Below are 23,602 nucleotides of genomic sequence, written 5' to 3' on the forward strand. Positions count from 1 at the left end.
ACAAGCTATAAGCTAAATACTTTTGCCATTTCCCAGCAGCATTCTTCTACAAACTGCAACATAACATGTGAACACAGATGCACGGATTCACATGTAAGATTTATTTCTCAGTTTGATAATTAATGACATATTAAAAGAAGCAGAATGAAGGCATAGTTTGATGAGACTATTTATTCTGAATAAAAAATGACAAACTGTGAGATGATTGAATTCAATCATTTGAATGGACGTCTTAAGGGAAACATGTAATAAGTGCACACCATGATGAAATCTTTTGTAAGCAGCCTAAAGCTGAAGATTGAAAACTATTTCTAGATCAATCACCTCAAAAATTTAAAGAGGTAAAGATATATTTAATTAAAAAAAATCATTATAAAAGACATTGTAATGTTAGAACAAAATCACCAAATGGATTTTGTTTTTATAGAAAAGGTGCAATTATGGAGGGAAATAAATCAGGAAAATTCTTTATTTATTCAGGCGCACAATCCCACTGATACCAAGCATTTTGAATTTGATTTGAGTTTAAACCTCCGACATTTCATTTGGTGTGCTCCTAGCTGTTAAAGTGAGAGTAAACACCACAGTGAGATCAAAAGAGTTGTCTGAAGTCTGAAGTTGTCTGGTAAGGGATTTAAGGAGCTATGAAAAGAACACGAAAACAACTATTCTATTGTATGGAAAATAGTATAAAAGTGAAGAATATTTAAAACAACTGCCAGAATACTCAGGTCTGATGTTGAAATAATTTCACACTGAAAGCAGACCACATGATGCAAAAAGAAGACTCCAAAAATCTGGTAAATCAACCAAGTGGCTGAGAATTAAAAACTGAAAACAATGAAAAAGTCTCTTAGATGGTTACAGGAAGTACTTCATCAAAATTTTCTCAACCAAAGGCGAAAAAATTAACATTTGTAGGTAGGGTTTTGTTATTTTTTCTTAAATAAACCATTAGTGAACACCCGTCGACTCTTGATTCAGTAGTCACGGATTTGTCTATTTGTGAACTTTTATGCTCAATGTATTTCCAAAATATTTATGGTAATTTCGCCCATTTACAGATTTTTTTTCTCCCCATTGTGCATATGAAAAATATTTTGGAAAAAAATGAAGTAAAAAAATATAATTTTTTGTTATTTCCATGCAACAAAGTCACTATCTCCAAAGACACATAAACACAAATACCGTGCGAATAAATGTGTGAACATTTCTTGGTTAAAATCAGCAGTTATTGGGTTTTTCTTTTTTTTTTTTATGTGTCTGAAAGCATACAGCGAGAGTAAAAAAAAAAGTTAATATAGTTTCTAACATCACAGCATTAAGTCCAGGTTAGCTCACCTTTTACAGGCAAGTTGTTCTCTTGGAACTAATATGCTTATAGGTCTTTTTCAAAAGCAAGTCACTGACATCTCCAATACCTTGGGGTTTATTTTAACGGTGTTTTTACTAACCAGAAGATTGACAGTGCAGCTCATGCGGTTGTTGCGGCTGTCATCACTCATCACGGTGCGGTAGTCAAGGAGACGAGTCAGGAGACCCTTAACCAAAGAGACAAAGTGCTGCACCTGTGGCTTCAGTGTGGATTTCTCAGCCGCACAGTCCAACAAGCTGGTAGAGGAGAATAAGCAGCTTAATTATCAACAATTTGAAACAGGGTTTGTTTTTCAGTGCTGCTAGCTTTCTGTGTTTCTCTAGTGTTGACAGAGAAAAACAATACTGGCTGCAAAGCTCATTCTAAGCAAATATATGCTTTAAGCTGAAATATTTATTTGTCATTTTTGGATTTAATATGCTTAAATACTCAGTCCTACATGGTTTCTAGAAGTTGCATGTATTGTTCATCTCCTCCTCCACCTTCCACCTCATGATCCAACTTCAGGATGATCTCGTTTTCAAACTGTTGGGAAGAAAAAGTACAGGTTTGGAAAAGAAAGAGTGGATAAATTAGGGAGAGGGAAACAAAAAAAGGCAAATCAGATTCAGATTCAGATTCAACATTGCAGGAAATCAGTGTAGTAATTTTATGTGCACGTGCTTTTGGTTTCCAACCTGTCCAGACATTTCTCTGTTATGCTCACTGTAATGGTGGTGAAACTTTGACTCCTGAATGTTTTTTCATGCATAGTGCTTATTCACCTTCTGGAAGTTTCCAAACTGGACATGCTCACAGGAGATCATGTCGAAAAAGATGGGGATTGTGGCTCTTCTGAGCTCCTCCTCAGGAATCAAAGTCATCTCCAGGATTGGACCCACCATCCCAGGGATAAAACAGATCTTATGGCTTCCTACAAAAGACAAATACATGCAGAGAAATTAAGGATATCCAATCACTGTATCATTTCTCAGTGCCACAAAAAAAGAGAAAGATCATAGCAGAAATGTGATTTATCAAATTAATGATAAATTCTAATTGTTTGTGAAATAGTTATTTTTGCCTTTTTAATAATCGTTTTTCTCTACTAGTTCCACAAAAGCGTAAATAAATATAAATATGTATGAGCAGCATTTGTGCTTTTGGAGTTCTGGTTGTATGCGACGGCTGCATCAGCAAACAGACTGCGTTGAATTTCTACAAACTTTCATTTAATCATCCCTTTCATCACCATCACCATAAATGCTAGAAATATCTCCAGAAAAACGGAAGCCCACATCACCTATTTTGAATGTGCTAAAACTAATCCTAAATATGAACTTACACTACTCAGATAATTAAAGTGCTTACAACCTTTGCTGTGAAAACCTTTAGCACTATGCCATAAAAAACACCTGCAGGGATAAAGTCATTGCTTTTGCTTGTGTGTTTTAAATTAAAATGTAATAAAATGGTTTTCTGAGCCTTTGATCTTATCTTGAAATCACCTTTAGACCTTTGAACTTGAGTTTAAGAAGCCCTGAACTAGACCTTTGACAGAGTTCAGTTATAATGTTTTCTATGGATGAGATCCTATGTCTTGTTCTTAGCATGCTTTGGGGTTTTGTGGAAAAGAAGGACAAAGAAAATACAAAAAAAAAAACTATAAGAAACCCAATATACATTGTGTGGTCTTTATTGGTTCACTTTTATTTTCTTTCAACTAATTCCCTGAGTCTCTGAAAAATAGTGTTCCCCTTTTCTTTTAACTCTGGTTTTCACAGTATTTACCACATTTTAGCATGCAGAATCACCTGAGTGCTCTGGACTTTAAATTTAAATCTGTGAACCTTCTGTAAAAACATTGTACAATTCATTATAGCTTCTCACCAAGTTTGTACCAGATGTCACGTATAGCAAAGCCAATGAGCCTTCTCATATCTCCATATCTGAAAGAAAAATGTGTAAGAGTGAAAATAAAAGGGAAAGTACATATGAATTGATAAGAGAAGAAAAGTCATCCCCTCAGTTTGCAACAATTACCTAATCAATACTTATTTCCACTTTCAGAAACTGAACATCCCCTTAGGAAAGATAATGCAGTGCTGCTCTACCTCAACTGAATTGATCTCCTGTCTACAGGTAACAAAGGCTTTTAATGGGTAGTGCCATTAGCGCAGGCGGCGCAGATGTGGTAAAAAGGAGGAAATTAAATGTTTATACTCTCACTTGACCAGAATCTTGTTCCTTTTGGTTGGAGAGAAATGCTGAAGCTGCAGAGACTCTTGAGTAATAAATGCCACCGCCAAGTGGAAGTAGTTATTCCAGAGCTATGGAGACAGAGAAAGCAGAGAAAGTATTCAGGAAGCACATTAAACAGTGAAACAGAAAAATGATCACAGCTGCATAATATTTTTATATACTGTGTATACAATTACCTGCACTTCGAAGTCATCATTAGTCAGGAACTTTTGGTTCATTGTGTCAGCATAGGTATTGATGGCTCTCAGGAACACCCTACAGACAATTCAATGTTAAAAATAAATATATTCATGTTATATTCTTTAATCCAACTGTGGTATGGAATATTTCCTATGGTACTCTCATTTTTTTTAATTAAAATGCTAGACACAATGTGTTTATTTTTGTTTTCCTTTGCTAACTAATTCCAAATTTTGTGAATAAAGTGGAAATTTTAAGATGGACGAGCATTACTGCTTTTTATTAATGACAAAAGGCAGCGTGTCGATAAGCCAGTGACAAGTTATACATTAAACATTTTTTTCAGGAATGAGATGATTGTTTTCCTCATGAAACTTAAGACTAGAAAATATTAAAGGAGTAGTTTTTCTTACAATGGTGCAGACAGGAAGTGAGAGCACAAGTTTAAATGAATGCAGATTTCCTCTAATGGATGAAATGCTGATCAGTCAGTTGCAAGGAAACTGAAAATGTTTTCGATCAGAAAGCGAAGTAGAAGGAATGAGATGGAATCAGAAAAGGTGAGGTTTATTAAAATTGCCTAATTTCCAGGCATGAAACCATCTTTTTTTTTTATGTTTTAATATTGTATGGATGGAATCTTCCTTACAGTTAAAAAGTTTTGGTGTCCAAGTTTAAATCATTTAACTGTTGAGTTTAGGTATCGTTAGAGGGTGTTTAAAACATATGAGTCTACGTCTACCATACTTGTCAGTATAATTTTCTTAAGTTTAAACGCAAAACGTTGATTCATCAAATATACTTGTTTTTAATCATTGTGTCCAAAGTGATCAATCTTTGCACCATGATAATAAATGATGATAAAGCATTTCTCTGAAGGGACTGGAATTGCTCATGTAGGCAGCTACAAATTCCAGTTGAGCTTGATTTTGTTTACTTTTTATTGGTCAGGACCTTCTCAGTGCAGGATGATATAACACATGCTTCACTGCACACAGTGACAATGATGCTTCTTCTACTTTTATTGAGATTCTGGCAGCTTTGAGTCCTGGTGATCCCTGGGTTGTTCCTGAACACGCTTACACATGACCTTTTAGCTGAGGGTGAAACGTATGGGCCATCTTGGTATTTGCAAATATACAAAGTACAGTTAAAAACTAATTTTGGATCTAAGTAGACTAGCATTACATTTTTTGAATTATCTTGTATACACTTGTGAAGCCAATTAATACTTTTGAAATTAATTAAATCTGTTAGATGTATGAAGATTTTCTCCATGATAAATGGATGTGACCCTTTACATTGGCACTGCAATGACCAACAAGAAAACTAATCTGGTGTGAGAAAAAAAGGAATCCAATGAATAAAAAGGTACAATGCATCAAAACTGCTTTTTTCTAGATAAGGAATTTCATGGCATTTCATATTGTGAACTGCTTTTTCAGGGATTTTTTAAACTATTGCTATTCTTCTATCTCAGTAGAAGCATGACAGCAGCTCGACACAATGAGTGCAGAGGTATCAGTGAGATGTTATTTAATGCATTTTTGAACTTAAGGAGAAACTGCTTCCAGCCTCTTTTGGCCCAAACACTATCTATCATCATTATCCAGAGCCAAATGACATCCCCTCTCATTCCCCCTCCTCCTACATTTTCTATGTAGTGGGACGATCAAATGCTATATTTGCACACTTCTTCCCAAGCCCCAGTCTACAGAGTGAGCTGTTCTTTCTACTTTACTCTCTCTTCTACCTATTGGCTTCACAGCTTTAGCCTCCCCTCTGGCTCCTTTCATTGATAGATTTTTGCTCTATCAGTCCGCGCACACCAGCGTATTTGTCACATCAGCCGTTTTCATCATTACAGACCTGATCCCAGCTTTACTATCTCTAACTCATCTCAGTGTGGGTTAGAGCAGATGAACAATTCATTGTGGTTGTTGACAGTCCTTTAAGATGTAGCGCCATGTCCAAGCCCGGATTTTAGCACGGGCTTACCGGGGATGCAGCCAGGGGCCCCATTGCTTTGGGGCCACCGAAAGATGCTTTGTATTTTTGTGAATGAATAAGGTCAGAATGTCTTAATTTTATCACTGGCTAAAAGGATTTTGGCAGTGTTGTTGAAAAAATGTATGATCTGTTCTGGCAAACGTATTGGTGAATAAAGGGATCTCACCATGTACATGGTCCAAATTCTAGACCCTGAATAAATGCAAGCATGTCAGTTTTGCTAATTATGAAGTACCAACCTGTTCTGCACCATGATCATGGCCATCCAGTCAGAGGGATACACATGTTTCCCAATCAGGTCCTTGAAAAGCAGGAAGGACTCCATCAGGAAGTCCTGCGATTAAAGAGAAAAAAGTGATTCTCCTCCTATGATACATTAAGCAATCTAGTTGAAATTTTGAGGCGTGTGTGTGAAGTTACCACGAGTTCAGTAGTTCCAGTGAAGGTTTCTATGTACGTGGCATAATGACGATCATCCATCTGACTCAGGATAGCTGTCATGCAGGCAACAACTCTTGACTAAAAGAGGTAAAACAAAATAAAAGAGAAAGATTGGAAAAGGCAACATTAATTGTCTTGAAGGTTTTCATCTGAAGCCAAGAATTGAAAAAGAAAATTGTCGCTCCATCTTGTTTCAGACCAGCTCTGCCACTTAGCATTCCAGTCAAAATGCGTCAACGAGATCGTGCTGCAGGATGGCAGTCTCAGCAGGAAAACGTGTTATTCCTGATGTTATTTTTAAAGTGCCTACATGTGCCAACAAGAGGGCAACTAAATGTTATTCCCAAATTATCATAATTGCTATAAACAAACAAAACCATTGCCAAGGGGACTGGCAGTCTTTTCTATTTCTAGATTACATTCATTGCCTTGCATGAGATAGAGGGAAGATTTATCGGAGGTTTATATAAGAGTCAAACACACAAGGCACTAAAGCTGTCCGAATTTCAATTTGGTGTGAATATGGTCACAAAAAGGAATATTATGTAGCTGATAAAACAGTTTTAAAACTACTACTAGATAACAACAACATTATGTAGTGAAATGAAATCATAGCTTCCATTAATTTTTTTATTTTTTATTTTTTACAGTAGTGTACACATACTTTGACATTTTATTTTATATTATCCAGACAATGCAATTGCAACAAGATTTTTTTCTGCATTAGTAGTGAAATTTGGCATATCCATATTTAATGGTCTTTTTGAATTTAAACGACTGCAATTGGATACCAGTAGTGTTGGCATATTCCAATGTTGCATGGCAATTATTTTAGTAATTACATAAAGTCAGTAAGTTATTACATTATCACAAAGCTAAAATGTGATTGTTACCATATTGTGACTGAATTGTAAAAAAAAAAAAAAAAAAAAAAAAAAAAAAACATCTATGAAAATTATGTTTTAGTTTTTTTTCTTCATGAACATTTGAATGAAAAATAAAAATATAACTAGTGTGGTATGTAGGTCACCTTAACCCTACTTGGACATATGTTCATTTATTGAATTATCAGTAAATAGTGATTAATTATTCTGACCACCTAATCTGGAAATCATCTGCACATAAACAGGAGCACAGAATCAAAAGCCTTGATTTGGGGCTGCTGTTATCTGTCTGTCTTCTTCCTCTGCTCGAGTGCTTCCTGATCTTTGACTCAAAACCACATAAAGATCACAAATCTGTTTCAGAGAGCCCCACAGATGTACAGGTATTTCTGCATGCCAGCGCTGGGGGGGAAATTATCCACCAGATTTGGCAGGAAAAAAGGGAAGCAAGCAAAAGAGAAGAGAGATGATGGATGGCTAATTGAGGATGAGAGATGAACGGCATCCACTGCGGTGACAGCTTTCACCTTTTCCCGTCGCATCAAAATAAGTAGGGTTTGTATAATTAATGCTTTTTTTCCCTTTTACTCTAAAGGAGAAAACCGGAAACTTGTTACAATAATAAATCAAATAGAGATCCATAAATTGACATTAGAGCGTCTATTCAATTACATGAAAAGGTTCATTAAATAAATATGTCACAGGATATGAAGACTCCTGGATTCTAAAAGGAATTTGTCTGAACTTAGTGCATGAGAAACCATTTTCTCCTGCTAACTTCTGCAATCTAGTGACGCTAGAGACCACTTCTGAAGACTCGCATCTTTTATCTCTCTCTTCTCTTTCTCTACTTCTCCTCTCCTGCATGCTCCCCTATTAAATGTGCCAGGAGACCATTTTAATCTGACATGTAAGCACTGACTAATTACTGGACATATCTGTTACTCAACCACCTTAATTTGATTTCAAAACTCAGTGGTGATATTAATATAATCAACTTCTGGCTTTAAAACCTAACTCCACTGTGATTGTCCATTCCAAAGACATTATTGTGGGAGTCTGATCTAATTATACAATTTTATGTGTTTACCATCCCCCAAATACCCAGCATCTATAGACAGGACTGAACGGGACAATTAACTCAGTCTGCCTTTCTTTTCAATCGTTTCCTCTTTAGTGTGCAGCCACTGAACACTAACAAGATTAGGAACCCACCCACGCACTTGGTCACTTACCGATATTATTTGATGGAGGATTTTCGCCTTCATGATCGCTCTGTGTGTGTTTGCCTGTGCATGTCTGCAAATTTAAGTGCAGGTCGTGGGCCATATTGTCCTATTTCATTGTTATTACTATTCTCTGAAGACCTATCAGAGGAGAGTCTCCTTTAAAACTCCATCTAAATGCTCAAGGGGGCAAACTGTTTGTCTCCGCTCTAAATAATGTGTTTCATTAGCACCTTCAAGGAGATGCTAAAAAGTTTGGAGAGCACATTTTCCAGCTGTATATTAATAAAGCCGTCACTGGTGTCACAAAGACAAAGAGGGATTTCAGGGCTTGTTGAGGCAATGTCCTTTACTCCCATCCTCCCAGAGTTTATTAAAATGTATTAAAAGTTGTAATTTCTAACTTGCTTTAAAATTACAGTTCCTTGAAAAATGTCTGCAATATAGACAAAAATGAAAAGAAAAATAATAAAAAGTTCAACTTTACTATAGTACAAACCCCCAGAAGCCAGAGAGCACACTACATTTTATGGTGGAAATTGGTTGAATTTTACAACATAACGACATATTTTGGTATCAGTTTACACACAGCAGTGACAGGAATATATAAATATGTAAGCCTCACTGTGGTACTGAGGAAAAAGTTAGCAAAAGGGTATAATTGAACTGCTGAAAAACTTTTTTAGAAAGAAAACTTTTAGTCACAGTGATAGGCAAAAGTGGAAATGTGTGCTGGCATGGCCATCGCTGTGTGGACAGCAATGGTGAAGTGCAGATGTATTTGTATAAATCCCATTTGATGCTGAACAGATGAAATTAGCACATGTAAATGTTAATGTTTATCCTTTAAATTGACTGGTTTGAGTAAATGTTTCACCTGCCAGCTTACAGTTGCTGATTGACTCTTCTTTCATGCTCCTGCACCAAATGATAAAACATTTAAACCAAGCTAAATAAATAAATTAGAAACACAACCCAGCTAGAAACAGATCAGTGCACTAGTGAGGCACGCTAGTCTTTACTGGCTGAGTAAATACACATGGATATTTTCTCAAAATACACAATTGAAGTTCAATTTTACTTATACGGCAAAATTAATTCAATAATTTTTTTGTGTCTGTCTGTCTGTCTATTTATGCATTTATCCATCTATCCAGCCAGCCAGAAACTAACTACGTGTTTAAAAATATGCAGTTGTTGCAGCGTTTTTTCATAAACCTTCTCTTCCTCACCTTGACCAATAAATAAGCAAATTATGTTTAAAATTTATTCCGTCAAACTTCAGTGTTGAGTAAAGGCAATCATACTCCTGGATTTATTTTAATTTAATTTGCGAAAGTGGTGGAAAAGGGGAAAGGGACATTAAATCACAATTAATGCAACTTAAAACTAAGGAGGAAGAGTTTATAACCTAAAGAAATGTGTGTCTCATGGACAAGCACGATTCCTACTAGTGTTGAAAAGGAGAGTGATTTTCACACTGTGTACGAAACATTTAAACTTAAGATAGTAAGTCATCACACAGCTTAAACTTGAATACAGGAGTCAGTAAAGTACGCATTAAAATAAGCATTAAAATAAGCATTAAAATAAGCATTAAAATAACACATCATATAAGCAGTCTTTCTGCTTTAACAAGCAGAAAGACTAGTTTTGAATTGTGTCTCCTTTCTACCTTTTCCTCTTCTCTTTCCATCTTCCATCCTTTATTGCTCCATTTGAGGCTTCTTCCCAGGTGGGAAATCATTACATGGCTCACAACTGTGATTTTCCAATATTTTTTTTTTAAACAGAACACCTAAAAAAAAAAAAAAGCCTCACTGGGAGCCTGCGGCACCGCTCCACAGACACACACTCGTCTTTGACCTCGCTCTATTACACACAAACACACATGAGCCCGCATGTTTCCCCAGATCCAGAGGGTGACATATAAAGCTGAAGGGGTTAGAGGTAGAGATGGATTGTCAGGTGGTTTAATTAGAGCTTCTGTGAGTATTTGTCTGAGACAAAGATTTACGGCGTCTCTTTGCATTTGGAGCATGAACATGAACATAGCGCTTTGGTAAGGAAACAGATCAATGTGTCCTCATTCCCCCCCACCCTCTGCCCCTCCTGAGTAAAGTACAAGGAGACAAATTCAGGTGATACTAATAGGAGGGAGAAAAGCTAGGAAAGGAGGGAGTTCAAGGAGAAAGGAATAAAAGAGTGAAGATGAGAGGACAGAAGGACTAGAAAAATGGGATAGAATGAGATATTTTCAAGCTAAAATAAGGAGATTTTTCTCTTCCTCCAGCCAAGACAGCACACTCCTTCTCCTCCCTCTCTGTCTCTGTCTTTGACAATGACATCCTTCTCCTCTCATCCTGCACTCCAGAATCAAATAGCTGTGACCATGCTCTAACAGAGCTATCACTCGCATCAAACCCCTCTTGCTGCTCAGCCTGCATGTGTATGCACAACCCCATTTACATCGGTACAAGCACACGTACAGGAGCTCTTCTCTCTCTTACTAGAGGTCAATGGAAACAGAACACAAGGTGAGTCAACCACTTTGCTGTGGCGCATATATCACTGGTTATTCTCAGATGGGGAGGGGGTCACCAGAGACACTCATGAGGATGCTGCGTCAAAAAAAAAACACTCAGTGAATAGTAACACGCATGAAACCTCACTCAGGATGTTGGGAAAGTCCAGAAACATTAATAAATAAATACATTTAGAGACTGACAACTTCAGCTGGCTCGTCTTAGAAGAGGCTCATTCTTGAAATATTTTAGGGTTTTCTCACATTTCGTTGAGAATTTATGTGAGTAGATCACAACAAAGGAATTTGTCACTGTGAACTGGAACAAAAATCATGTTTTTCAAGATTTTGACAAATACAAATCTGAAAAATGTGACATTTTTATTTACACTGGATGAGGAGCATCTGTGTAAGTTGAGTCATGTAGTCTTGCATATGACTTTTTCTATTCTAACATGACTGATTAACACACAATGCTAGCTGTACATAAAGGGCTGTGGTCCTGGTCTTGACAGCAGTGTCAAGTTCAGTCATTTTCAGTCTTGGTCACACTTTCATCCACCATGCTCCTGTTTTTAAAAAAGCAAACCGAAGCATGACCTGCCACCACCATGCTTTCATTGATTGTCGGGGGATCTTATCTTTTACATTGTTTGCAGTAAACCAAAGAAATGACTTCACATTATTCTCTTTAACAAATTTAAAAATCCTGCCACTCTTCCATTAAAAATCTGATTTGTGGACCGGTGCTGTGAACAAATTCTCTCACCAAAGCTGCAGCTCCTGCAGAAATACTGACAACTTCTTGGTTTCTCAGATGAATGGTCTGATTGCCTCATAGCCCAAGCCCTTTTCAAACTTCTCTGCTACTTCATCCCTGTCTTGTCTGGTGGATTCACTGATGCCCATTATACACTAATGGTCTCTTACAAACCTTCAAGTATTCACAGAGCAGCTGTATTTACTGAACTACACACAAATTGACAATATTAATTAATTAAGTGACTTCTGAAGGGAGCTGGTTTCACTGGATTTAATTTTCAGTGTTCAGTAAATTATTGGGTGTGTGAGAAGGTTAAGAAAATGTGGACAAAGTTGAAGGGCTATAAACAGTTTTGCAAGAAACTGAGGCATTCCGAAAGATGTGTTCAGAGTATGTTTGAAAATTTAATGGAAAAAAAAAAAAAAACTAAAGATCTATTTCATAATTCAGCCTTTTACGATGCAAGACAAACGAGAAAATTAATTAGCAATCAGAGAGTTTCTGCCACACTGAGAAGACAAAGTAATCATCATTACGCATAATTTGAGGCTGACACAATGTTTACTTTTGCCATCTTTTTTACTGTCAGAAGAAAGAGTGATGTCATCCGTAGCAGGAATGAATGTTGGCACAGACACACGATCAGATCAAAGCAGGATGAGTGGCAGGAAAGGCTAAGGCAGAGAATTAGGTGTGTGTAAGGAACAATAATAAAAGAGGAAAATCGGATGGTGATGAGGGGCAGAAATCGGGCAAAAAGGAGGCTAGAGAGCTTAGGAGAACGTATCAGTACACGAAAGTCACTAAGTGAGCAGTAGTAGACTGTTCAGCCAGAAAAGCAAAGGAATAAATAAAGCGAGAGACCCAAGCAACAGTGCACATTTCGGTGTGTGTGTGTGTGGGGGTGCGTGTGTGTGTGTGTGTGTGTTTCCTGGCTCGACTCCCAGGGGCAGACATTTCTGTGCTGCCAAAGTTTAACTGGGTCCGTTCTTGTGCCACGGTTGATGTTGTGAACTCCATCAAAACTACAGCATTCCATTGGGATAAGCCTCTAATAAGAATAACATAAACAGAAAAGATTGAGTCAAAGAAGGGGTTCTAGTAGCAAAGTGACAAGATTTAAGAAAAAAACAGACATATGCAAGAGTTAGAGAAAATTGCAGTAGGTAGAAGCAGAGATAGAAATCGATTAAGGAGAGGAAGAATGAGAGAGAGGTAGAGACGAAGAGAGAGAGGGAGGGAGGGAGAGAATCATTGGGCTCCACGAGGATCAGCAGCGTCAGAATGAGACGGGGAGAGATAGAGAGCGGTAAAGAGTCAAGAGAGGAGAGGAGAGAGCGCTGGCGAAGACTAAAGGACTACCAGCTACAAAAGAGACACACCAAGAAGGAGGGAGGAAAAGCATGCTGACCAAAGAGGGGCATAAGAAACGGTAAGTGAATCTGAAACAAGAGCAAAGAAAGCTGTTAGAGAATATTACAAAGTGTGGAGTGGAATGTCTATAGAGGAGAGACGGCATAAAAGCTTATAAGGTACTTTTATATCCAGGACTGTATTGACCCTCTCAGGAACATTCTCCGTTTCAGAGCACTTCATTTAAGATTAAAAACGCTGGTTGGATATTTGAATGGAGGGATCTGGGACTGTTTGGAAGCAGCTCCAACAGTAGGAAAAAAAATCTGTACTGTACAACTAAATAGCACAAAACAATGTCTGACTTGTGTCTGTTTAGTTTTTTAGTTAGTCGTTTCTGAATTGGTCTGCTTATTCTAACAAAACCTATATGTTGAGTTTAAAATGTGCATTAATGTGTTTTTATTAAGAAGGTTATGTGATCACATCAACACTGAGCTTCACTGCAAGTATGTAGGAATGAAATCCCATCCATCTGAAACAGCAGGATTCGATGCATATGAATCCATCAGTTTCCGTTTGCGTACAGTGTTTGCGCTCAGTGGGTGTTTATTTTGCATGTCCTTCAATATCAATGATGTTTCTTTTAGCTTTTATTGAGGATTCTAAACCTTTATGTGTGTGTGCCTGTGTGCGTTTATTAATTATTATTGAAAGCCACTGAACGGGTCGTCAGGGCAGCAGGAGTAGCTTTAAAATCACTCGTGGACTCTAATGTGTCTGCGATGTGTGCAGTCTCAGTAAACCTTTGACTTTGGGGACATAAATCCAGTTAATGTGGCCCCATCACAGCAACGTGTCTTCCTTTCTCATGTCCTACTAATGTAAGTAAGTGAATCCTACTGTTCAAGTTATGGTTGGAGCACTTAGCAGCTACTGTTGATGTTAGCACAACCCAAGGTAAATGAACACTCAAATGATTTTCAGGACGATGAGTACATCATGAGGTAACATGCGAATGTACTGCAGAGGCAGTCTGGGCATATGACCTGTGACCCTAAAATGTCTGTAACATTCTCAGTTAGGAGAAGTATTTTAAAAAGCTTTGGATACAGTATGAGCTAAAACCTAGACTTGTTCAAACACCATGTTAAACTGAAAAGTGACAGATTCTTTCGCTTTCTTTCGATTGTTCTAACTTTCCTGACTAACTGCATGATGTGCAAATCCAGAATTTGCTGATAATCTGTTTATCTGCACAGCATTTTCTCTGACGCACGATTCTGCAAAACCCCTTAGAGAAGTATTTTCCCTAATACTCAAGAGCTGTCAAAGTTGTTTTTCTTTTTTTTTTTTTTTACTCCAGTTATTTGTTGATTGCTGCAAAACGCTCAGTTCCAAATTCACTTTCATGCCTTTGACATAAACACTCCCTCAGAATTTTTTTATTAGCAAATTGGACTCTTCATTTTTATTAGCAAATTGGACTCTTCATTGAGATGAGCTTCACTCTTCCATGTAGAAAGATCTGCTGTTTATTCATTGCTCCAGCACAGTGTAATGGTGCTGCAGTAGAGAAAATTACAAGCTCTTCTGCTGTCAATGTTGGCTCTGCTTACAGTTTTGCCCAGAGGATACACATTTTTATCCGAACATTTCCTTGATTTTGTCCATTTAATTTCTAAGGAGACTTTTGATAATGACTGTTGCTGTAATTTTTCTATTTTCTAGAGACTCTCTTAAAATGTGCAGTTGCACCAAACATGTTCTAAAGCACAATCTGATTTTTTCAGGCCAAAATCATATATTTATGCGCAACTTGCTGATTTTGATTTTGACCGATATCAATTTTCAAGTCAAACGGCTGCAACCTGTGAAGGAATAAAACTAACATAGTGGTAACATAGTTTTTTACATTTAAAATTGATTACGAGATGAAAGAAATATCATCAGCTGATTTTTGTTAAATTTAAAGAAGTGAATTGTTGTTTGACAAGTTCACAGACCAGGAAAAAAAAAATGAGATTGAGATGAGATGTAATTAACAAAATGACCAAAAAGAGAGAGAGAACTGTTTTATAGACTGGAGCTGGTGATTATTGATTAGAGGAGTTCAAATAAAATAATAAAAAAAAATAGATAATTCTGCTATAATGGTGATATTCCAATAATGGCATTTCTTAAAATAATCAAGATCAATAAGTAAAATAAATAAGTGATAAAAGGATAATTAAAACTTTTACATATAAAAGTTTGTTTTCCGTCACATTTTTTACTTGTTTTATGTCAATAACATTTAATATTATTACACTTCTGATGTAACCGAACTTAAGTTATGTATTTTCTAATTATAAATTAGGTCAACTACCTGTCTATTAATACAACACTGTCAAACATAACATAGAACAGATTGAGTGGAAAATTTAAATCTGAATAGAGTTTAATGCAGATCACACCTGACAAACCTCATCAGTAGGTGACGACATTAAGCCTGAATTTGCTTTCAGTCCGTTGCTTCTCTCCAGAGAGCGGCGGATGATGGAGAGAAAGAGCAAATGGAGGTTAAAAGAGGACTGACAGGGAGACAAGGTGGATGAATAAAAAAAAAAAAACGTGCCATTGTGAGTGTGTATGCGTGCGTGCGTTTGTGTGTGCTGCCAGAACTTTAACCGCTCTGTTAGCCAGAAAGACTGTGATGAAGTGACGAGACACAGATGAGATGCAGGGAAAAAGAGAGAAGGGCTGAGAAGTCAGAAGGGCAGGAAGATAAGAACGAGGGTGAGATGCTGGTGTGGTCACCATAGATGCATAAGAGAAAGTCATAAATCAAGTGTTACTGGTTTTGGTCATTTTCAAGACTGTCTAAAGGAAAAATACAGAATTTGCTTCTAATCTGTTTCTGTGCAGCTTTTTCTCTGGCACAGAATTCTGATAAAATGTTTAAGAGAAGTTTGATTTTCCATAGTTGTCAAAGAACAAAACAGGGGAAAAGCAGGTGAAAATGTTGAGAGTTGAGATGAAATAATAAAAGCATGGTTTAAAAAACTCATCACATCTGACAAACCACCATAAGGGAGTGATTTGGTTGTGCACCTGAAGTCGGACATTTTGTTTTTCCGTATTAACTCACTGGAATGATTTCTTCACTATATCAAGCTTATCTCTCATTATTGGATATTTGGTTGGGAATAACTCATAAATATTCAGCTTTTTGTTTCTCTGCTCTGTTGCTCAACCAACACAGCACATAAATTCCTCCAGCCAGCAACAAAACAAATGAATCACACCACTAGATGGATTTGCCAATACTGGTCTCTTTTTCTAAATGCTCTTTTGTTTGTTGTCAGGAGTCTCTGAGGGTTTTTCAATTGAAATAGCGCATTGCTCTTCAAGCAATTGTATTCGTAATTCCATCTCATAAAAGGTGGCTAAACAAGGCTCTGAATCTGTTATAAAACTGATGATAATGAGTTTGTTTGTGTATCATTATAGAATTAGCATATTGCAGCATTAACCTTTGACCTGTGGTGGAACATTGGACTCAGTGACTATAGAGGAGTTATTTATCATGTCTGAAATGCAACACATTGGAAATTATTTTTCACCAGTATATAGGGTTGACTTCTCAACCCTATATAACTTCTGAGCTGATGCAAATATGAAAAACAAAAAGCAATCCCTCTCAATTTGTCTTTCTGGTTTTTTTTTTGTGCTTTTTTTTATGGATGCTGCTAAATATAAATATATACACAAGATTTTTAGAAGGACGCCCAGCTGGACTGTTTGTTCTAGTCAGACGATTTCTCATAGAACATTTTACTTTTTACTTGGCTGCAATTGTATTTATTTCCAGCTTTTATGCATACCATACAAACAACAATAAAAAAAGTCATGCTAAACCCCCATGCACGCAGACATTTATCATTTTACTGTTAACATTACCATACAGACATAAGGGTGGCAATGGTACTTACACTCATTCACTTATTTGTTAGACAAATAGGATTAGAGGACATGAGTCTCTGAACACTCATTAACTTCTTATGTTGCATGTTGGAGTCTAAGAGTTTTAGACAGAGACTCTGCCATATTTTACTATCTGTGCTTCACAGAGACAGCCGGCTCTTGTGATATGAACATTAACCTTTTTATGGCATCTGGCTCTTCACTTAAAATGCTGATTAAAGTGCACTGTCACTACACAATACAGCTGGACGCAATTAAAATGCATAAGAAACCAGCCTCAGAAACGGCTGAGCCAGTTTCCTATTTCCTTTCAAAGACCTTTACTAGATTTTGTGCTTCTGTGAGGCAAAACAAAATGCCACAGCGTAACACTTAAAAACATACGAGATCAGCAGCCGATTACAGCAAGAAAAGCAAGCAGCGATCCAGGATCAAGAGCATACATATTTTACCTTTGCAACGTTGCACACAAACCTGTGGCTGAGCCGGGGTTCATTGCAGGAGCAATTGTTATTACTTTTGAACATTAAGACACAAGCAGACAGCATAAGAACCAGAGTAAATACAAAACACTGATTTTTAAATCATGTTTTCATTTATTCAGGGGAAAAAGCTCAAAAAAGCCTGACCCTGTGTGAAGAAATAATTGCCCACCAAATCTAGAACTTACTTGTGCCACCACTGGCAGCTAAATCTGCCATGAACTGTTTGCAATATCCGACAATGAGTCATTTACACACTGTGAGGGAACTTTGGCACCATTTTCTAACAGCATTTGTGCTTTTTATGCCCTACTGCAGGGCTTTCAAGCATGAAAGGCAAGTTTAAGGTCATTACGCAGAACCTCAATTGGATACAAGACCGGACATTGATCAAGCCATTCATTTCTTTCTGTTTTTTAAAGATTAAATGTGGGACTTACTCGTGTGCTTTTGATTGGCATCATTTGATTGGCAAGACAGTTTGGCTCAGGGACCTTGACGAATGGCTGTATATTTTGCTTTGTGTTTTTCTGATAGAGAATAAAATGCATGGCTCAATCAGTTACAGCTAATTATCCAACCCATGAGCAGCAAAATCCAACTGCTGCCACCATGTTTGACTGTTAGGATAATACTCTTTTTCTAAAATCCTGGATGTCATTTTTCCTGAATAAGATTTTAGTTTTTTTTTTTTTTTTTTAGTCATGCACCCTTATATTTTCCATATATATTTAGTTTTCCTGTTGGGACTCGATTCAAATTGTCAATTGAGTTAATTACAGGGTCTGTAAATCAACAAAATAAACATTTTCAATTAAAACACCAGTTTTGCTAATAAAATACTACACAAATACTAATATAAAATCAACAACAAAGATATTTTTTTGTTTTTAATCTAGTATTTATCCATATATTTTTACACACAGTCTTATTTAAAGCGACAACGCCAATAGAGCTTCAGATATTATACTGGTTCTTCTGTTCCCTCCTAAATGAGTCATTTATATGCTCAGAGTAATTCTAATAGGCTAACAATTCCTGGAAAGGTTTGCCACCATACCACTGTGTCTTAATATTAAGATAATAACTCTTAATGTGATTCAGTGACAGTGACTTTGCCTGTCAACATTTGTTTGTCATTTTATCCCAGAATTAGTGCAATCATAAAAAATAAAAATAAAGAAATCTATAGAGATATAAATACTTTTCTCAGTTGTCTGTTCTTTATGCTTGTTAGAACAAGATGAACACATGTTTAGCTTGTTGAAAAATGTCTCTATCATCACTTCCTGTAACAAATTTTTCTCAAAACACCCTGAAGTCAATAATCGAACCTGAAGTCCTGCTAGAAGTGATGAACCTCCCACTGGGCTCTGATCTTAGCATCATTGACTCAGTGAGAGATTGCATTAGGACAGTCTGAAGACGTGTTGCGACATCCCAGGGAGCTTGCAACATCTGCCCAAGATAGTTGGACATGTTTTAAAGGAAAGTTGTAATGCCAAAGAGTAACTGGATTTGGATGCATATTGTTGAGGCATGTTTATGGAGCTGTTTACATTCTAACCAGTTTCCAATTTATAATTATCGTGGAACAACTCTTTATGCCGAGTTTCTTTGAAAATATATTTCAAAAACTCAAACTGTCTTGCAATAAGACAAAATGAAGTTTACTTTCCAAATACCTAGGAATGCATGATGCTTTTTGTACTATAATTATGTTGTACAGTGGACAGCAAGTGTTTGCTGGGGTGAGGAACCACAGTCGGGCGCAGATAGCTAAAATTTGCAAATACTTGAGACTCAAATGCCTATTACTGTCTATATTTTAGTTCAAACAACTAATGTGCCTTGTATCACCTCAATATGCATTAATTTGCACATTGGAAACCATCTTAGCCAGGATCTAACATCTATAGTCTTCCTTTTTTCTGCTCTTGGGGGTACAGCCAATTAACAGCAAGGAAAATGAATGGCCCTACTGTATTGGCTCCGATGTAAATGCCAGTTGAGAAAAGGCCACATTTAGATTTCAGCACACCCAACTGAGGACAGGATCATGGCTGTAAGCCTTATTGAGACCCACAAAAGGCTTGTGGAGTGAACTGCCACCTCTCCGAATTTCCAAAAGGGTAAACATCGGTCCACTGTCCCACGCTGCCACAGCCCTTTCTCCTAATCAATCCTAGGTTTGAGAGTTGATCAGAGCCTTCTCTCCAGTAAGGTATGTTTCAGCAAAAAAAAAAAAAAAAAAAAAAAAATTGGTGTCTTTGAGTAAAACAATGTCCCAAAAGATATGGCCTAATTAATACATATATGGGTCACCAGACAAAAAAAAACAAACTTCTCAAGTGCCCATTTTAATCCCCAGATCTAAATCCTATAAAAAGTCCAGTAGAGGGCGTTGAAAGGAGAACAGAAAACCAGATCCAAATCCAGGATTCTAGACAATCTACTATGATGGTATAAAGAAAAATAGACACAAATCTGTTTGTCTCTATAGTCCAACTGCATGAGCTGCTAAAGGAGAATAATAAATCCCAATCTGACAATCACAGTAACATAATGTATTAACAGCAGGGACACTATATGTTTGGCATTGGAAGCGTTGTTAAAAATCATTTATTTTTCCCTCCACACTGAATAAACACACCGACCCAAATTAAATGTTGAATTTCTCTGGATAATTCAGTACACGGTTCTGCTGCAATAAAATTTTATTGTTTGCCGTTTAACAGATGTTTATCAAATTTGTCCATGTCTGTCACGTGGCAAAAGTGACAAAGTTCCCCTGTTGCTTTCAATTGTGAGACAAATAAAGGGGAAGATTTGACTGCACAACCCAAACTGCAGCATGCACCCTGTCTCAAAGGGCCAGTATCCTGCTGTGTTTGTTCTGTTCTGGCAGCAAGTGGGTGAGAGATAGTTACTGGGAGAAGCAAAGCAAAATCTCAGTTACCGTAACACACAAACGCACACGCAGAAAGCCTGTCAATCGGCTGTTGAAAAATGAGGCTCACCTTGAAATGACAGGGGGACTCGACTCGCTGGAGCATTCACTGCTCTGTTGCCACTGCAAAGATGTAGGTGTGTGCTCACACACGCTTGAAGACCACAGGGCCTCGCTTACACAGGCCGTTTTGTAGACAGTTCTTTAAAAATGCAAAGCCACCAACTGGTAAATTAAACTCATTGTGTTTGCAAAGCGATGTCATAAAAAGCAGCGCACTGTCAAGATGCTCCCTGCGGTGTTTAAAGGCTGAGTGATTTTGCATGGAAGGAAACAGATGCTCAAACATACTTGTGGTGTGTATTGATTTCTGCCAGCACATCTTGGATTTTTTATCCCTCTCTTTTATTATTTTCCCCTTTGTGCATCTCTATTATCTGGTCATTTCTCTATATTATTTAATGCTAAACACATCTCATGGATTACAACATACTAATAAATCATGCTGATCCATGTCTTTGTTTGACAAAGATAAATGCAGGGCGACACATTCAGTTTACTTAGTTTGTGACTGCTCTTCATCTGTAATCCTTCCACCACCTTTATGCTCCTTTCGCTCCCCTTGTTCACCTCCCTGTAGCCCACCTTCATCCTGCAACTGACAGTGTTTCCTCCCCTTCTCCTCCCTGTTCATTTAGCACAGCACGAGGTGCAGTGTGGGCGAGAGACTAAGATTAAATATAGAGACGGAGGGAGACGATAGAGAAAAACAGCATTTTACAGACAGCATGACAGAAATGGAAAAGATGGCTCTTGTGTGGAAAAGTGTGACAACAAAAGTGGGTAATGATGAAGTGACAGGAGGATCGGGGGTTATCTAATGGGACTTAAAGGAGTCACAGGTAGAAAGATGGAGAATGACAGAAGAACGGACACTGATTTCTGAGGACATGGTGTCTCTTTCTGCCTGACAGCCCTCAGGTCGGAGGTGAAGAGTGAGATCTGAGACAGACGCACATAAACAAACGGGTGCACACACAAGGCTGACTGAAAACACAGAAAGGGAAAAGGGAGGTGAAACTTTGTGGAAGAAAGGGCTCTGCTCTCATGTGAAACTGCTGAAGCAACAAAAAAAAGCAGTGAAGAAATTACATTCGACTGAGTTAAGCTACGTCTTACAAAACTGTCACCCATTCATATAATCAAGATGAAACCCAATCTTGTAGCTATATTTTAACACACCTGTCCATTTTCTTTCAAGTATGCAAACAAAGCCTTCTTCTGTTAGCAATCATCATCTTTTTCCCACTGGATAGCTATCATCTGCAAATTGTTACTGGCAAGCATCACATCTCAATCCTCATCTCATCCACCCCGTAGTTTTGGATTGCTTAGTAAACAAATAAGAAAAATCTTTCCACAGCACATCTCAAAAGTGATGTGACTGTTTTAAAGGCTCTCACCTTCATTGTACAATCAAATCATAACTTAAGCAAATCCATTCTGGAGAAATTGCACAAAAAAAACTGAAATAGACAAAAAATAATAATAATTCTGGACACAGAGATGAAACAAATACTTTTGGTTGAATTAGATTATCTATTGCACATATAACATCAATTATGGTGAATTTGAATAACCTTTAATAATTCTTTAGCTCAAGTCATAATTTATAGTGAGGTTACAAAAAATTAAGATGACATGATTGTACCAAGTTATCAGTGAAAACAAATTAGAAATATATACCATAAAACTCTTAAAAACAAACTATTTAAAAATGTGGGAAAACGCCATAAAAACTGGAAGTTTCAATAAAATTTATTAAACAGAAATTGGTCAGGGAGGCCAATTGCATATGGTCTTTTTGTAAATCACAAAAACCTGTCTTGTGCACCCTTTTAAGCTCCACTGTGACTCTCCAGGGATGTATTCTGGCCAAAGGCCTCTGCAGTCTATTGTTAGAGAGGGATCACCTTGATTTGCTTTAATCAGTTTTATGGAAGATATGGTGAATCAATAACCACAGCGTAACATGCAACTAGCCCAACTCTTGAAAATCTGCAGGTACAGGATGTAGAGCAATGCAAACTGAGCACAATCTAAACTTACACTGCTCCCTGTGTGCTTACATACCCTGGGGTATGTAAGCATTCACAATGAAGTGTATTAATTCAGTTTTAATATTTAATATTGCACTCTTGAATGAAAACTGAAGGCCTAAAGAATCTGACATTTGTTTCACTTGCAGCAAAAAAAAAAGAAAAATAAAGTGGTAATTGTCATTCTGTTCAACAGCATGAAGACATCAGGCTTTCAAATGAGTCTCTAGAAATCATAATGAGGCTTTGGTATGGAAGGATGCGCGCATGACCCTTATTCTGAATACATAAGAGCTTCCAAGGGATCTCATTGCAGTCAGTGACAGTTAGATGTTGTCAATTAATAACAAAATATTTGTAATGACTGTAAGACCTCAAAATCTTCTTGAGGTTATTTGTTCGACAAAGTTTGCTTATTTTTCTCAATAATGTCAGAGAAAATATTTAACTTTAAGGTAATGCAGTAACTGAAATGCAATGAATAAAAAATTGCTTTGTCTTATTTACAAAATAAATTAAACAGTGTACATTGAATTTAAATTTTAGATATTTAAAATGAATGACCTGGTTTCCATGTTTCCTATTTTCTCTCTTTTGTTTTTTTTTTTTTTGCTTTTTGTATGAGGTTTTATGATTTTACTAACTTTTTAATAATTTAAAGGTTAAATCTGTTTTAATACTTTTGACTTTAATTGAACAGAATGTAAAAAAAACAAAACACCATGATACGTGAAAAACATTTTGTCCGAGATTTCTTATTCTTATTGCAAAACCTAAACAGATTTACATCCGTTATGTATTATACTGTATGTATAATTACATAATGCCTCTGAAATAGCCTCAATTTTTGTCTTTAGTTTAAAAACATTATACTGCTTCTTTATTAGCTCTATAACCTGAGCATCTCTGGGGCAATGCTTCACAATATTGCATAAAAAAAGCTATTTTCTTATTTCACAGAATGCGCCTGCAAATTTAACATCAAGCATTACCTGTTTGAGATATTGTTAGGATACTGAAACACTGATGGTCGAACCCACTGTATCATTTTCAAGTTATCTGCAGTAAGACTAAGACTCCACACCACTGATTTGCAATCCTGAATTTC

At 36.9% G+C, this 23,602-nt stretch overlaps 2 protein-coding genes across 10 annotated transcripts in view; one reads left to right on the forward strand and one right to left on the reverse strand.

Annotated features, from left to right (window-relative positions):
- LOC129362977 (dedicator of cytokinesis protein 2-like) overlaps positions 1 to 23,602 on the reverse strand; it is a 112,522-nt gene that overhangs the window by 18,454 nt on the left and 70,466 nt on the right. For both annotated transcript variants that reach the window (XM_055034832.1, XM_055034833.1), the window contains 8 exons: positions 6,227 to 6,325; positions 6,046 to 6,140; positions 3,793 to 3,871; positions 3,584 to 3,684; positions 3,245 to 3,303; positions 2,140 to 2,288; positions 1,815 to 1,900; positions 1,455 to 1,611 (listed from right to left, as the gene is read on the reverse strand). In XM_055034832.1, coding sequence (XP_054890807.1) covers positions 1,455 to 1,611; positions 1,815 to 1,900; positions 2,140 to 2,288; positions 3,245 to 3,303; positions 3,584 to 3,684; positions 3,793 to 3,871; positions 6,046 to 6,140; positions 6,227 to 6,325 — 825 coding nt within the window. The remainder of the gene's footprint in view (positions 1 to 1,454; positions 1,612 to 1,814; positions 1,901 to 2,139; positions 2,289 to 3,244; positions 3,304 to 3,583; positions 3,685 to 3,792; positions 3,872 to 6,045; positions 6,141 to 6,226; positions 6,326 to 23,602) is intronic.
- Positions 1 to 23,602, forward strand: part of LOC129363018 (uncharacterized) — a 57,953-nt gene that overhangs the window by 14,793 nt on the left and 19,558 nt on the right. For 6 of the 8 annotated variants that reach the window (XR_008606288.1, XM_055034909.1, XM_055034908.1 and 3 more), the window contains one exon: positions 3,425 to 3,496. The gene's annotated coding sequence lies outside the window, so the exon portion shown is untranslated. Of the gene's footprint in view, positions 1 to 3,424; positions 3,497 to 3,591; positions 3,680 to 12,839; positions 13,077 to 23,602 lie in introns of those variants that run through there. The other 2 variants (XR_008606289.1, XM_055034913.1) reach the window with 2 other exon arrangements.

This window comes from Poeciliopsis prolifica, unplaced genomic scaffold (assembly GCF_027474105.1).
Source record: "Poeciliopsis prolifica strain line A6 unplaced genomic scaffold, Auburn_PproV2 SCAFFOLD009, whole genome shotgun sequence".
In the NCBI taxonomy this organism is placed as follows: domain Eukaryota; kingdom Metazoa; phylum Chordata; class Actinopteri; order Cyprinodontiformes; family Poeciliidae; genus Poeciliopsis; species Poeciliopsis prolifica.